The sequence below is a fragment of the Cotesia glomerata genome, linkage group LG2 (assembly GCF_020080835.1).
Source record: "Cotesia glomerata isolate CgM1 linkage group LG2, MPM_Cglom_v2.3, whole genome shotgun sequence".
Classification (NCBI taxonomy): domain Eukaryota; kingdom Metazoa; phylum Arthropoda; class Insecta; order Hymenoptera; family Braconidae; genus Cotesia; species Cotesia glomerata.
Genome location: NC_058159.1, coordinates 7,538,231 through 7,554,881, shown reverse-complemented (window position 1 = coordinate 7,554,881; position 16,651 = coordinate 7,538,231). Strand labels below are relative to the sequence as shown.

The 16,651-nt window shown below is 34.3% G+C and overlaps 1 protein-coding gene across 1 annotated transcript in view; it reads left to right on the top strand.

Moving 5' to 3' along the window:
• Positions 1-15,255, top strand: part of LOC123258664 (RNA-binding protein MEX3B) — a 31,017-nt gene extending 15,762 nt beyond the window's left edge. The window contains exon 2 of the mRNA XM_044718813.1: positions 13,623-15,255. Within this exon, the coding sequence (XP_044574748.1) occupies positions 13,623-14,629 (1,007 nt within the window). The 3' untranslated portion in view covers positions 14,630-15,255. The remainder of the gene's footprint in view (positions 1-13,622) is intronic.
• The last annotated feature ends 1,396 nt before the right edge of the window (positions 15,256-16,651 follow it).

Below are 16,651 nucleotides of genomic sequence, written 5' to 3'. Positions count from 1 at the left end.
GGTAATTCTTGAGAAACATTGATAGTTAAAAAATACAAGGCATTGACGGCATAATAGTCGATACGACATACGACGGTGTTGTGAGTTTATATGTATTTATGGTGTGAGGAAAAACGGATAGGACGGAAGAAGACTGGCGGCGCGTGCTATGAATTTAAACCTTCCTTTCTTGTCTTGTCTTAGTCTCTATCTCTATCTTTATCTCTATTTCGTTCCTCTGAAAGTTTCTGTCCGAGTACACTGATAGAAGGATTTCTTAGCATTTAAGAAGATTTCTTTGTATTTAAGCAATCATTTCTTAAACATCATTTCTTAGCATTTAAAAAATATTTCTTTGTATTTGAGAAATATTTTTTAAATATTAAGAAATGATTTCTTAAATACAAAGAAATCTTTTTAAATACTAAGAAATCCTTCTATCAGTGTACTTTTGTGCATCAATGTATTTGAGTTGTACAGATAAAGATAAAGATAACAAAAGATAACACCAATCAAAGACAATGGTGTGAGCTATTTGATTCACCATATTAAAAAAAAAAAATAAAATAAATTTTATCCAAAAAAATTTGATCTTGATTCTTGAAGTAAAAATTTTTTTTCTTGAATTAAATTAATTTTTACCATCGGTGTAAACATAATTGTCTTGAGAAAATGAGATTAATGTAATGTGGATGTGAGTTTAAAAAACAGCGGGAGGATCTTCGGTAGTGGAATCGTCTGTGTCGACCCGATTTCTCGGAAGAATTCAACCATTTTTATTTACCATCCCGTCCAACTTATATTATCTTTTTCCCTCATTTTATTTAATATTTGTCGAGGTTGAGGATACTGCACTCACCTGCTCGATTAGTAAATAAACCTCTGGAGGTTTGTTGTAGCGCTCTAAACTATTTATTATTATTTTGATAGATATTTGTTTAAAGGCGTTGCTGCTCCAGACGGTAATAAATGTATTAATGTTAAGGAGTGGTTAAAGATGAATCATTCGAGAGAAAATCAATGAATATTATTTTTTTTTTATTTTATTATTTCATACTCGGTCGAGAGACGTGTCTCGAGAGCTGTGATGAGCATACGAGTGCAAGTAAACTCATTACATAGTTTTCGGCAAAAGAGTAAGAGAGCTTGTACGTAAAATTTATCTGGTTAAATAAAAGTTGAGAACCGCGGAGACATCGAATCGTTGAACCACGGAGTGGTTCAGTGGCTCCAAGGCCGGCGGAAACCACGGGTGGGATGCGCGACCGACAAGGGGGGACCCCGGTTACACGCGCCGCGATGCAGTTTGCCACCACGAGGTCCGATGCACACAACATGCTACATTTAAGCTATCTAATATTATATTTATTTTTTTTTTTGTAATAATATTTTATTATTAAAATTTAATCATTCAATTAATTTGTAAAATAATGGAGAAAATTAATATTTTACATCCTGACATTTAATAAAATGTAATTAAAATTTTACATGATTTAATTAATAAGATTGAAATTTATAATTAAAATTATATAAAGAGCAGAAGATTTTATTCGCCGGCTTGGTAATAAAATGAAATAACTAATAATGTAATGAGAGTATTTAATATCTTCATCTCTTGGTTGTCGCGGTCTTTCAGGGAATTTTACTTCTGGGAAGAGAAATAATAATCGACATAACATACAGCATGAATAGCTTTACGATAAATATATATATTAATAAAATTTAAACTGATTCAATTAGCCAAATGAAAAATTTCGTAAGTAGAAAACAGATAAAATACTCAACTCAAGGATAAAAGTATTTGATTTCGCCATTCTGAGAGTTGACTCAGGAATAAAAGTTAATATAACAGCAACATATATATGTATGTATAAATATCGACATCGACTGGTGGGCCTTTCACGATCGATCGTGGTCCGCGGTCGTTTCCTTGTCGCGAAAATACAACCCGCCTACTTTTATTTACTCCAAGCTCAATAAAATTCTTCGAGTGAAAACTCTTTTCATTGTTATGTTACATGTTTGTATTCCTTACTCTGGGTATTAATTGTAGACTACAGACTCTACACACTGTAGTTAACTAGTTAAAATTAAACAGAAAAATTAAGTCGTTAAATTTGAATAATTAAAAACTAAAAGCGCTTACAGTTTGTAATTTTACGCAATCAGAATCTGCTTTCACGTTTGGAATCTTTTGACGAGTGAATCATCACTATGTTTAATTTGTTACCTACCGCAGAGCTAGGACCATTCTAATTCATCCGAGCAGTGACACGCGCGGAAATAAAACTCCCGCGTAATTTCTTATCGCAAGTACGTCACTCGTCAGCAAAAAAAATCAAGACTGTCTTGGAATTATTTTAATCAGGTTACACTTACAATTACAACTTGATAGTTTATTCTCAAGTTAAGTGATATAAAAAATAATTCTCTGGTGTATATTTATAGAAGGGTAATTAAATGAACAAAAAATTTTTAATTCAAGTTTTTACTGACTGACTAGACCGATATATCGCTATCACGGCGACAACTAGAACGTGCTCCAGAGAAATTCTCTTTGACGTTGAATTAAATTACCCTGGTCAAGTACTCGAGTAAAATAACATGATAATATAATAATCTCGATTGTCCTTGTAGCTTAAAAACTAAAAATTAACAGAAGATAAAAAAAGTGGCGGTCACTTGAAAAGCTCAGATAATAAAATGTAAAATAATAATCGTAAAATTAATTAACTAATATCGGTGATTGTTGGAGGCATGACGAATGGTCTGGACCAAAAAGGAGGAAATAATATGTTAAATAAAAAAGGGATGTCACTAATGAGAATCTAGAGGTAGAGGCCGTGTATTATATATATGTATATAGCGGTAGGGAATTTCTTTATTTGCGTCGCGCGCCAAAACCGGTGCGCTGTCCGATGATTTCAGTCTGGAGCAGGAGTCTTTGAAGAACACATACCACAGAAGCACATTAATCTGTTAATGTGTGCGCTAGTGGTAGTTGTTTCCATTTGGGTTAACTTTTATAGTTATTTTCTCCTTTTCTCGTTCCCTCCGGTGCCTCACCCGGTCGGTCCTCTTTCTTCTGCTTGTTCTTAAAAGTTTAGTTATCTTTTATTTAGCTTCTCATCGCAAATATTAAGAAAAAAGACGATAGGAAGACACACGATGAGACGCCCGCTCACGGTTCTGTTCTGTCGTCGTTCTTCATTCCTTATGCTGTATGTCGATGTATGTGTAAATGTATACATGTATATGTAGATGTACAATACAAAGAAAAAGAGTTCCCATGGAAACCATTGGCGTATATCGCGCTAATCCGGTTCTCAGTTGTACAATAAAATTCTGTATGCTCTTGAGGCCATAACTATACTTAGATATTTTTACTTTTTTATTTTTTATCATCGACAGCCGACACTGCACACTCAATAATTGATCTACATCACATCTACGTTTTATTTAATATATTCTTTTTTTCCTCCGATTATTATACTCTCAAGCTGCTCTTAAGACCTTGAACTTGTCACACTGACATTAATTACTCCGAAAATAATTTAAATTAAATGAAACAAACTATTTTTCGACATATATAATCCATATTTTATCTCTAAACTTTGTCAGCCGGCAAAAAACTATGATAAAAAAAAAAAATTTACTAATACATATAATTTAAATTCGAATTTTAGTATCTTAAATATTCTTAGATTCTCTCCAAGGACACGATTTTTACGAGCGACTATTTTTCACCCATAAATTATTTAGCATTATCATATTATCGTAACAGAGTATTGATTTTTAATTTTATTAAACATATATATATATATATATATATATATATATATATATATATATATATATATATATATTTGTTTAATAAACCGATGAATGAATCTATCTGTTGATAAAACTCGGCGTCACAATTATTAACTGTTTAATCAATAAAATCGAATTTAGTGTAATAATACTAAATAAATTTATATCTACACATGTATACGTGTGTAGTAGAGACACGTGGCGCGACTGTCGAGTCATATGGTCCACATATGTATAACTGATAAATACAGATTAATATATAATAGCTGACATATATTAGAGACTACTTAGAATATTAAAAAAAAAAAAAAAAAAAAAAGTAGTCAGCTTGATTTGATTAATCTAATTTACAAACTCCTCGTATGCATAATTTCACCAATGTAGTCACCGCTGAAAAAAAAAAAAAGAAAAAAAAAAGATCTAAGCGTATCGTGAAGTTGACGCGTGTATATACTCTATTCCAATGAATGGATTATTCGAATCGGATTTGCGAATCACTACAACAGCTATAAGCAGTCTCGCGCTCATATGTGACGGACTGGGGTTTTATTGCCGGTTTAGCCGTCCTCTTTGTATTGTAAGGATGTATATGCGCTGTTGGATAGGCCATTGATTAAATGAACGAACGTATTGACATTATTTTTATTTATCTTCAACCGATTGATTTTAATGTATGCATTTAAATGCTGTATTTTTATTTAATGTTCGCCGTACACTCGTGTTTACTTAACCCGCGACACTTTCATTTATTCATTCATTCATTCAGTAACTCCATTTACGGTAAATTTGCAATTACCATCTCGTCTAATCTAATCTAATCACATAATCACGTTTTATAAAATAAACACAAGTCGCGGTTTTGTAAAAATTATCGGATATTTGGAGTAAAAATGAGTAGTGTTGCTCAATGGAGAAGTTGGCGAAAGCGGTCAATGTGCGTAACGGATAGATACTAATATTTATTTATTTATTAAAGGTATATTAGTCAATATAATATAACATGTCTGAACTGGTTTTATATCGTGTGAGGACAAAATACAAGCAAAGGGTAGAGTACAGCTAAACACTAAACGTTTTATGTTATACAAGAGTGTCCCCACGCTTCTATTCGCTCTTTCTATTCCACATATCACTTATATTAGTACATTAGTACATAGAGCATTACGTTGCCAGGTAATAGTCCGAGTTCTGTCATGTGTAACGCTTTATTTACTTCCTAAACAAATAATATCTGTTTAGCTGTGTGTACTGAAATATTTAACATACCACCCACTCGACGCCACTCTTATCAAGGTTTTTATATTTTCAAAATTTCATTTCGCTTCTTGGAACTGTTTATGTATTTATATTACAATGTTTTATTGATATTTCATTTTATTTAGTAAACACCACAATAAGTATTCATTTCAATTGTTAAACTCAGACCATTTTCGCAGAACTTGTTCTTAATTAGAGATTAAAATTTTTTTCACGAGGTCAATGATCTAAATTTTTTAAATTAAAAATTTGGAGTGAAAATGATCTACCGAGTTTTTAAAATTTTTTGATTAAAATTTCTGTGATTTGATATTGAAGGAAAAAAAAAAAAGTGGTAGACAAATGTTTATGTCAAACAGTTAGATATTTATATTTATATAATATTAGTTTAGCGCGATTAATATATCCTGAGTGCCAGGTCGGTGAGTCAACTCTCATTCTCATTCTCAGTCTCGAGTCCTATCATCCAACCGGTCGGGTCTATTCGTCGAGCGTTGAGCGTCGTTTCAAGCTCTTGTACACGTGTTAATATATAAGTATGTACTCACATCAGCTACTCTAACTAAACTCGGCTCCTACATACATACATATTTTTGAGTATATACATTTGTACATGGAGGAGTAAGCGACCAACGCGACGTAGCGGACGCAGCTGTTGCGACTCGGAGCGAAATTAAAACACTTTGGTTACTCTACATCATTAATATATAATATAAAATATAAAATTTTGAGTTTTACAGAAAAAATATGTCAGTTTAAAATTTAATTTTTATTTTATAAAATTTATTTTTTCTTAAAGTAATTTTGGTGTTTTATTTTTCAATGGCTTTTTTTCCGTTTTCGTTTGAATAAAAATCTTTTTCCCCGTAAAAAATAACAACGGCTGTCTGAGACATAGATGTACGACAAAATGGGAGATAGAAAGGTTCCTCACTGATATACTTATACTTATACTTATACTAAAACGTCCCGGAGGTGGGGAAGGGAACAAAAGAGCCCGGTAAAATTTTTTTGTTAAAAAATAATCGGCCTCGAATTTCATCTGCCGGTTTTTGCCCAAAAAAACAAATTCAACCTCACATGCACCTACTGCGCTGTTATAAATTTTTGGTCTGTTTAGCCGTTTACCCAAGTATAGTGGGTCCTTGAGTTTTGCAACCCACCAACTCGTCTTTGGGCCAGCTCAGGGCTCCAGTTCTACTCAGTTTCTTAAAATTCAGAGGATCTTATAAATCTAAAGTTCTTTTATTCTTTATTATTATTATTTCATACTCTTTTGATGCTCTAAAACTTATCTCCATTGTCAGCTATCGTTCTTCGGACACAAAAAACTGCTCACCGTTTGTCGTTCGTTATTTATATTATTTATTCACATGGACATAATCTCTTTTCTTGGAGCAGAGCACTCCATTTTGCTCCTAAAATCATCCAGCTATTTATAAAATTAACCGTATAGTCATACTCAAATAAAATAAAATGCCTATGAAAATAAAATAAAATAAAATAACGCTGACAATAAAATTAGTCTTCCTGGTTCTCTCGGAGAAAGAGTTACGAAACAGATAATAGAAATTTCCGGTCAACTTGAGAGCATTTGTAGTGAGTCAACGTGTCTATGTGTCTATGTTGATATGCTGATAGGGGGGGCTAAGGACTGTGTATGTACATCTACAAAACCGTGTACAAGTAAACCGTATGACACTGTTTAATGTTTAATGTAAGCAGAAAGGCTATACTCGTTATAGGTGGGCAGTCACCACCAACAACCAACAACCTAAGCACAACTATTAACTATCACTGCCAAGTGTTGTACTCTCTATAAATAATAATAAATATTAGAGACAAACAGCAGCAAGAGAGTCAAAGAGCTTAAAATGTAAACCAGTAGGCAACTCTTAAACGATTCTGTTAGCATTACCATCTATGAAAAGTCAATCGACCGATTAGCAACCACTTCCCAATCATCTTGTTTCATCATCCCATTGTATGATGTAACTGACCGGCAATAACCTTCCTCTCTATTTTTATTGTAATTCACTCCACAGCGCAGCCTGTCTCGTCTATGCATTTATTTATTTATTATTCATCCGTCCGATGGAATTAATTATTGATGATTTTAGTTTAAAATACATTGAATAATAATAATGATAATAAACAGTGTGAAATAGTTGACAATTATGTTGATTCACTAATACGTTGGCTCGGGTCAGTGCTCGGCTGATATTAATACTCTGGTTAGTCAGGAACACGTTGAGGTACTTGAGTTGCATCAGTAGTGGTAGTATGTAGTGTGTTGTATGTATCTTGGTCGGGGAGATCCCGTTGAGCTGCGAGCTCCGAGCTATATGGAGGGACTCGAGAGTAAGAGCGTTAGAATGCACCGTCGACATGTATTTGTATTTATATTTGTATGAGAGTGTAGAAAGAGCAAGGAGGATGATGCTGAATAGCTACTTGAGAGGTACTTGCTCTAGTAAAGTTACACTATAACTATAACTGCAGTATTGTATGGATGTAAGTGAAGAAAGATAGTCGCACTGGTGGTAGTCATCTTCATGCGGATATACTCTGGGGGGTAATTAACTGCGGGTCCAGTTGTTCTTGACTAAGAGTACGTGGATAAGGATATATGGATATATGGATAACAAACCTTTGCTTATTAAATTTATACACCGAGCAGTACATGCAGGGTATAATGTATAATGTATAGTAATTGAATTATTTTTAAGGCTTGTTACTCATCGAAAGGCATGAACCGGTTGAATTGTCGTCGATGTCAGTAGAGTTCAATCTTAATATAGTGTGACCCCCACTGTCATTCGTCTCCGACGTAGTAACCAGTATTAATCTTGCTTTAGCTCTTTCTCTTTCTATTTCTGTTGGTACGTAGACATTAGTTGGTTACCGAGCTAAAGATAAAGATAAAGAAAGACCCAACGACGACGAAAAAGCTCGTCCGCATGTGATGACGATTCCGAAACTAAACAGACCGAGATAAAAGTTTAAACTCTCTCTCTCTCTCTCTCTATTGCTCTCTTGGTTTATTGCGCTGGTGTTTTAGTTGGTAGTGTCGCTGCATGCTCAAACAAACCAATTCAATGTACATCTATGTATATCTGAATCTATACACGGCAACTAAAGCGAATAGAACGGACGTAAGTGCATGCGCGATCTTTCCGTCCATTGCACTTTATCCAAGCCCGGTTATTTCAGCGACACTGCTATAACTAACTATTATATATTATATATTATATATAACCAGTGACTCGTCAGTAAAACCCATATCACTTGAAACTTTATTTTAAATACATCGATATTATTTGTTTATTAAGATTTAGTAGTTGAAAAATTATATGATTGTTATACGGAGAGATACTCAAGCATGCGAGTAATGAAAAAATGATAATAAGAGTTGGTTTCGTTGAGTAAGAGCTACGGGAGTACGGGAACACAGTAGGGAATGCCCAGTTGAGTCTTTTATCAGGTTTGCGTGCATAGTAAAGTGGGTATGCACGTATAAATGTATAAATGTATAAATGTATAAACGAGATTCTCCGAGGTCCCGTGCCGGTCGTCGCCTCCTTGGCGAGGTCACGGAAATCGATCGCACTCTCCTATCTCCTTCTCCCTCACTTTTTTATAACTTTTATTATTATTATGTATTTATATATATTAAATGCCCTTTTAAGACATCAAATAAAATACGACAGCCAAATGCCAGCTATTTTCATTTTATTTGTCTTTTCTTTATTTCATGGAGATTAATAGACGGGCTAATTTGCTGATGTGTCATTTTCAGGGGATTGTTTCAATACTATTGTCATTTTTTTATTTCAATTATTCTGATAAATAATTGAGTTAATTAAGGACAAAATATTTCGAGCGAAAAAAATTTTTTGAATCAAGTAAAAAATAATTTAATTAAACAATTTTCTATTTGATGCGTGATAATAATTTTTTTTTTTTTTTTTAAATTCAATTCTATTTTTTTATAAGTATAGTAAAGTAAACATCTTATTGTGAGAGTATTATTAACAAGTCTTTAAGAAATAATGGAAGTAGTAGTTGAAAAATATAAGTACGTGTAAAGAGAGAAATATCTGGAGAACTGAGTAGAGGGATATTATTATATATAGGAGTTAAATATGCGGGGGATGAGTCGTCACCAACACCATCGCTGTTATGTACAGTCCTGCGAATGCGAATGTGAATGTGAGTGTAAGTGTAAGTGTATGTCAGGTGGGGAGAAAGACACACTGACATATGGCGTATACAGACACGGAATAGATTGTACAGCAGAAAGTACTCTGCACACTGATATATGTGAGTGTGAGTATGGGTTCCTCCTCGTCCGGCGATGCGATGCGATGGGATGCGATGCGATGCACTGTGGGGGTGTTGGCCTTCAACTTGACGGCGCAGTTTCACTGACCTGCCTGAGAAACTTGTACTCGCGCCGGCTCGCGACTCGTGCCCACCGACGACGGTACGTCCTATACGTCCAGGAGAGAGAATACCTTTTATTTTTTTAAATCTCGACTCACCCATACCGAGCTTCTTTATTCTCTTATTCCTCCTTTCCTCCTTTCCTCCTGGTGATCCTGGTGCGCTAAGGTATGGAATGGAGTGAGTAGAGTGCATACTGTGCATACTGTGCGTACCGGCTGCCCCTTTTTCTCATTTTTTATCTCAACTTGTGCTACACTTTAACTCTTATTTTATATATTTATACATTTAAGGTGTACTTGGGATTTTATGGTTTTGTTATTGCCTTTATTTATTGCCCTTTTCGTAACTAAACCAACTAAAGTACTTAACCTCCAATCTCCATCCTCTTTCCTCTTTTTTGTCTTACTTTCATTTTTTACTCTTATAACTTGTAACTTGTAATTATCTCCACTGTTACAACGAAAAGTTATTTTAGATTTTTCAGAATTTTCCCTTTGTTTCAATTGACAGACAGCCGTGGATAATTTTTAAAGAATAGAAGAATAATTTTTAGGATAAGGGGCTTAATTCTTTACGGGTAATTTACATAATATATAAGAGCAAAAAAATGCTTTATTTATTATTATTTTTATTATTTTATTTTTTGGGATAAATATATGGAAATTGGCGGTTTTTGTTGGCCGGAGAAACGAGGAGAGAAAGTAATTGATGCATTGGCACCGAAATCACTCTGTTGGGTGCACTAAACACAAAAGAACTGCAGAGTATGAGAGCGTAAAAGTATGAGAGATACTTGTGTATCGATTGGACTGGACTCTGCAGATATGAACGAGAGAAGACTAGCATAATATAAGTATAAGTATATATAAGTATACCGAAAAGACCCTGAAAAGGAATTTCGGTAGGCGTTCTCCATTTCTCGGGGAGCAATTACTAAAGTGCCGCGCACGCAGATGGCTTTTTCGTTATTCGTTACTATTCCTTAATTTTTTATTTTTATTTTCATATTTGCTGCTCCTTTTTTCTTAATCTTTGTTTTATTTTAAATAATAAAATAAAAAATAACTAAACCGAAGATCAGACTCCTGAGGTCTACTGGGCATATGATTTTGTGGAGCCGTTTGTCGGGCCGACAGTTACCATTTGCTCCGGTGGGTAATTCGAAATAACAGAATCCATTGGGCCTCTGTTCCGTCCGACATCCGACCGTAAGATAAATCCTTATCCTCGGTTCTTACTCCCAATTACCATTTTATTGAACATTTATTATACAAATGACAAGCTTGTACTTTTCAAATGTCAATTTCGGCTCAAAAAATTCCACGTGCCGTGAAAACTATTTGCCGAGTCATTCTAGAGTCTATTGAGAAAAATTCAGCCCGCGATATGCTTCATGTGTGGCGCATTCGTGATGGACTCGCTCAACTCGCCACTGTATACATATATATATATATATATATATATATATATATATATATATATATATATATATACAGATACATACATTGATATAGCCATGTATACAGTAGGTACAGGGGCTGGAAAATTCTAGAACCCGAGGAATAACGAGAGAGACAGAGAGATTCGGGTTTATATATTGATTCCTCGCGTTACACTTTTATTTTGTTTTATCGTTATTATATTATATGATGAACCGTGAGAATAAAGAGCTTCTGCCTACTGCCTTAATATAATAATTATTATTTAACAAATTTAATCAAATTTTTTAAATTTGTTATTACACAGAAAAAAAATTTTACTTAAGCCAAGAAAATATTTTTCTTCCTAATTATTTAAAAAAAAAATTTTTTTTTGACACAAGAAATTTCACTTATTCGTATCTTGATCCAAGAAAATTTATTTAAGTCAAGAAAATCTTCTTGTTTTGAAAAAATTTAGCCTCTTGCTCCAAAAAATTAAATATTTCGATAGAAGTAAATTTTCATTAATATTTTTATTGATTACCATGTCAAATAAGAAGATCAAATAATATTAAATCATTTTTTTTTCCATTCAATATGTATAATTGCACGCTAAAATAATATAAACTGGATATCAAATATTCAAGAGAAAAATTTTCTCAAGGTAAGAAAATTTTTTCTCAGCTAAAGTAGGTGACGCTACTTCCCTATAGTATCTAAAAATCTTGATCAAATATAAAAATTTATTGTATCAAGTATTTATGATAATTTGAATTAAAAAAAAAATGACTTCCACCGAGAATAGAATTTCAAGAAAAATTTTTACTTCGGCCAACACAACTTCGGTCTTCCTTCAGGCACCCGAAAATTTTCTTGAGCCAAGAATTTTGTTCTCTAGTCAAGAAATTTTTCTTTCTGTGTACATATATCAAAACACTAATTAAAATCCAAAAAATATAAAAGCCTGTGATATCTTTGCCCGATGAATTGAAGCATAACATGCGGGTTAGGTGTTATTCCTTAGATTACTTCTACTCCAAAGAGACACTATACTTTTATTGTAAGGCTTGTTAATCGAGCGTAACATTATCAGAAGACAAAGTATTGAATATGAATATTAAGATAGAAAGAGAAAGGCTGTCGGTTTAGCGGCCTTTGTCTTAACTTGGTTTGTCGGTTAATTTCGCGATGGACAAAGCGAAGGAGCCTACTAGCACAACTACCAAGACTACCACTGGCTCCATCTCCATCTTCATCCAGCTTTTCTTCTCCCTTGTCTCAAGTTGCACACACATAATACACATTTGTGTATAAGTATATAACTACTCGTATTCCACAGTACGAGCTCTACACCCGTTCACCAGTTCGTTGGTTCGCTCGTCCGTCCGTTTACGTTTCACCTTGGCCGCGGCCCTTCAACTGTCTACGACCCACGCCCCCTCTCGACGCGTTCTTTATTCTTACTATTCTTGTTGTTCGTCGCGTGGACACCTAACCACTATTATATTATTATATATTAAACATACTGCATCCACCATCAACAATAATTTTCCTCTATGCAGCGAGTGCATATTTTCTCTCAAAGGATGAGGATCATCGGTTTGGTGTGTTTGTAGTGTTGGATTGCCCCGACGACACCGGATCGGTATGCCCGTACCTGCACGAGCTCGGAGCTCTCACCTGCCGATCCGATCCACACATTCTCACATATATACTGGTTGACCCACCGAGTCGTCGACTCAGTTCTGAGGTCTTTCGCCTTCGGGTTCTTCCAGCAATACCAAGCACCAATCTTAAATTATTTTTATTAAATACTTTTTTATATTTATATTTTTTTATTTTATTTTTATATTATAAATAATTAAATAAATCGATGCTTGACCTCGTGCAATATTTTATAAATAAATTCATCCAATACTTTTTATTTTTTATATTTTTTCCAAGGTGTGGTTGGTTGCTCGGGCGTTTTTTGCCGGTGGGATTTTAAAACTTTAAACAGAGTACGTACAAAGGTCTTGTTACTTTCCCTTGTTGTTGTTATTGTTGATGTTGATGTTGATGTTTGCGCTGTCTGTTTAAAAAGATTACTCACAGTTCGAAACGTATTTATGTCAAGATTGTTTGTTGGATCCAGACTCCGAACGTCCTTGGGGATTTAAAAGCCTCGACATTGCATTGCATTGCCATTTAATGTATTATGCAATTGATTTTTTTTTCTTTTTCGAGTGATTTTAGTCAATATTTGGATTTGATTTAATGAATTTTTAAAAGAAGCTTCAGTATATCTTGTATAAAATAAAGTAAATTGTACGGACACGCGATGGAGTAGCGGAGAATACACGTTCTTATTGAGTATCAGCGGGGTCTATGGGCGAAGATAAAGACGGGGTATGGAGTGTATAATATAAGTCGCGGATGAGTATGAGAGTGGTTCACCTGCATTGCTAGCATTGCGCCGACTCAAGGCCAGAGTCTTCGGGTCCAGAGACCGGGTCGCGATCCTCTTCTTCCTTTGCTCACAACTTCCAGTTTCCTGTCTTTTAGTTATTCTCCTCCCTGAGGCGATGCTTCATCTTTACAATTATTTAGAATTGAAATAAGTTTTTAATTAAATAAAAAAAAAAATTGAGTCAGCTTAAATTTAAAAAACTAAAAAATGATTGAAAAATGTTATATTAATGTGATTATTTTTCTGAATTGCAGGCTGTAAGATAAAAGCTCTCCGTGCAAAGACCAACACGTACATAAAGACACCAGTCCGAGGCGAGGAGCCAGTGTTCGTGGTGACAGGCCGTAAGGAGGACGTAGCCCGTGCCAAACGCGAGATACTCTCAGCAGCGGAGCACTTTTCACAGATCCGCGCCTCGCGCAAGAGCTCCTTGGGGGCTTTATTGGGAGCACCACCAGGTCCACCGACTTCAGTCCCAGGGCACGTGACAATCCAGGTACGCGTGCCATACAGAGTTGTTGGTTTGGTAGTGGGCCCCAAGGGGGCGACGATCAAGAGGATCCAGCACCAGACTCACACCTACATCGTGACACCGAGCCGTGACAAGGAGCCCGTCTTCGAGGTGACCGGCCTGCCAGAGAACGTCGAGGCGGCCAGACGAGAAATAGAGGCTCACATCGCCTTACGCACCGGCTCAACCAACGGCCCCGGGGGTCTCGCCGGCGACGAAGTTGACTTGCTCGGCGCTCTCTGTCGTGGAGGACTCGGCTCAATTCTGGGCAGCCTGGACCCTCCCGGGTCAAACGGCTCCAACGGATCCACCAGTGGCGCTTTCTCCAGCAGCGGAAGCTGCAGCAGTTCCTCCAGCAGCTCCGGGGCTCCGGGCCTGAACGACCTGGTGGCCATCTGGGGTGCGGGCATCGACCGCGACGAAGGACTTGGAGACTCTCCCTCATTCGAGTCCCAGACCGCGTCAGCTTCCTCGATCTGGTCCTTTCCAGGAGTGACTTTGCCATCTCGGCCGTCGCCTCCGGCCTCTGCCAGTCCCGCCAGCCCCACAGACTCACTTCTTGGAACCGGGAGCGCCGGTGGCCGTCGCGAGTGTGTAGTTTGCGGCGACAAAGAGGTTACTGCTGCTCTGGTGCCATGCGGACACAATTTGTTCTGCTTGGACTGCGGGAACCGCGTCTGCGAGAGCTCCGACCCCAGCTGTCCTGTTTGCTCGCGACCTGTTCTTCAGGCTCTAAGAATTCTCTCTTAAGAGCATCTAATGATAACACAACATCACTATCATCATCATCATCATCATTATTACTGACGACCACCTCGATGATTATTATTAAAAAAGAGTAATACTATAAAGAACAAGATGAAAAGAAGATCAACAAATTATTTGATTGTAACCAAGGTATCACTGACTAACGAGAAGGAAACTACCAGGAACTTCGAGGGACCCTTGAGTCTGGAAAGACGCGCACAAGATTTAAATTCCACTGCTGCTGCCAATATTTATTAACAAGACAAAGATTTTAAACACATTTAATTAATAACTAACTAACCTTTAAATTTAATTAAATTTAAACAAGACAAAGGATTTTATGAGTAACATTTAAAAAAAATAATAATAATAATATAAATTAAAAAAAGAAAAAAATATTTAATAAAATAAAACCGGGAATTTTGATGCGTTCAACGATCGGTCATTCCCGCGCCAACCGGATACAACGAATCGATTAAATATGCTGTAGGTGTAGACTCTCCAAGCGACTCGCGGCGCGTCTCCTATCGCCTGCTTTCTCAAAACTTTTATCTCACGTGATAATAACAATTATTATTATTATTATTATCATCGTCAAAAATTTAAAATAAAATAACTAACAATTTAAATGATAATTATTTAAAAAAAAAATATTGAGTTAATTATAGCAGTTACGTTTTATAGTTTTAAGTATAAGACTTGAATTATTTATTATCGCTGAAATTTATTTTGTTTATTGAAATCTTCAACTATTATTAATATAATGATAAATATTTAGAGTCTTATGCTTGGTAAAGACTAGTCGCGCCGTGAATCGTTTTTAATGAGATTTATATGTAATAATAAAAAGTAAATCCTCGTAGATCTGTGTGTGTGTCAATTCGCCAATTTAGTGAATGAATTTAAACAGACATCTAAATATTATTATATTATTATTATTATTATTAATATTATATATATATATTGACAAGTTTTTTCTTTTTTCTATTCTATTTTATCGATATTATAATTATTATTATTATTATTTTTTTTAATTTTATAATTTAAAGAAATGAGATTAGGAACAAGTGTTGTGGTATATTTAACAATTAGAGTCACTTAAATGAGTAATATATTAATAAATAAATATATATTAAGCATAATGTAATAAAAAATTAGCGCAAGCCCCTGAGTCGCCGGTACGAAGAGTGATTAACGAATAATATTTAAAATATAACATAAAATTTTTTTTTTTCCTTTTATAAAGTATAAAATTATAATGATAATTATTTATAGCTCAAACGGCTCGAAATCTTTTACCGGACATCCCTCGCTTAGAGTATTACATTTACCTTTATATATATTTAATAAGCGATAGCAATTTAAATAATATATTAAATATATATAAAATTATAAAAATATATATATAAATAAATATAAATTAAAAAATATAAACATAAATATAAATATAAATAGATAAAAAAAATATATTATTATATGAATATATATATTAAATATAAAAAAAAAATTAAAAAAATATAAATATAAATATATGAATATTTTATCGAGAATTTAGATTTTGTATTTTGTCGCGTGACGGGATGACCGGCGAAAGTTTCACTACCGATTTATTTTGTTGAAACAAAATTCGGGGGGTGAGTGTTTGAGGAAATCAGGCAAGGGGGGTGAGAAAAGTTTCGGCCCAGGGGTTCCCGTTATTTTATAATTAAATATACATTTAATTATCTCTTACTGATAAATAAATCTATATTTGATTGAAAAAAAAAAAAAAAATTAAAAAATATATTATATAACTTAGAAGCAATTACTCCGCGCCGCGTCATATGTAATCATATATATTATTATTATATATTAATTATTATAGCGTTTAGTTGATATTAAATATTTTGATACGTTTGAATTTGAATTGTCGATAATATTTATGATGATTATATTTATATATATATATATATATATATATATATATATATATATATATATATATATATATATATATATATATATATATATATTAATATTAATATG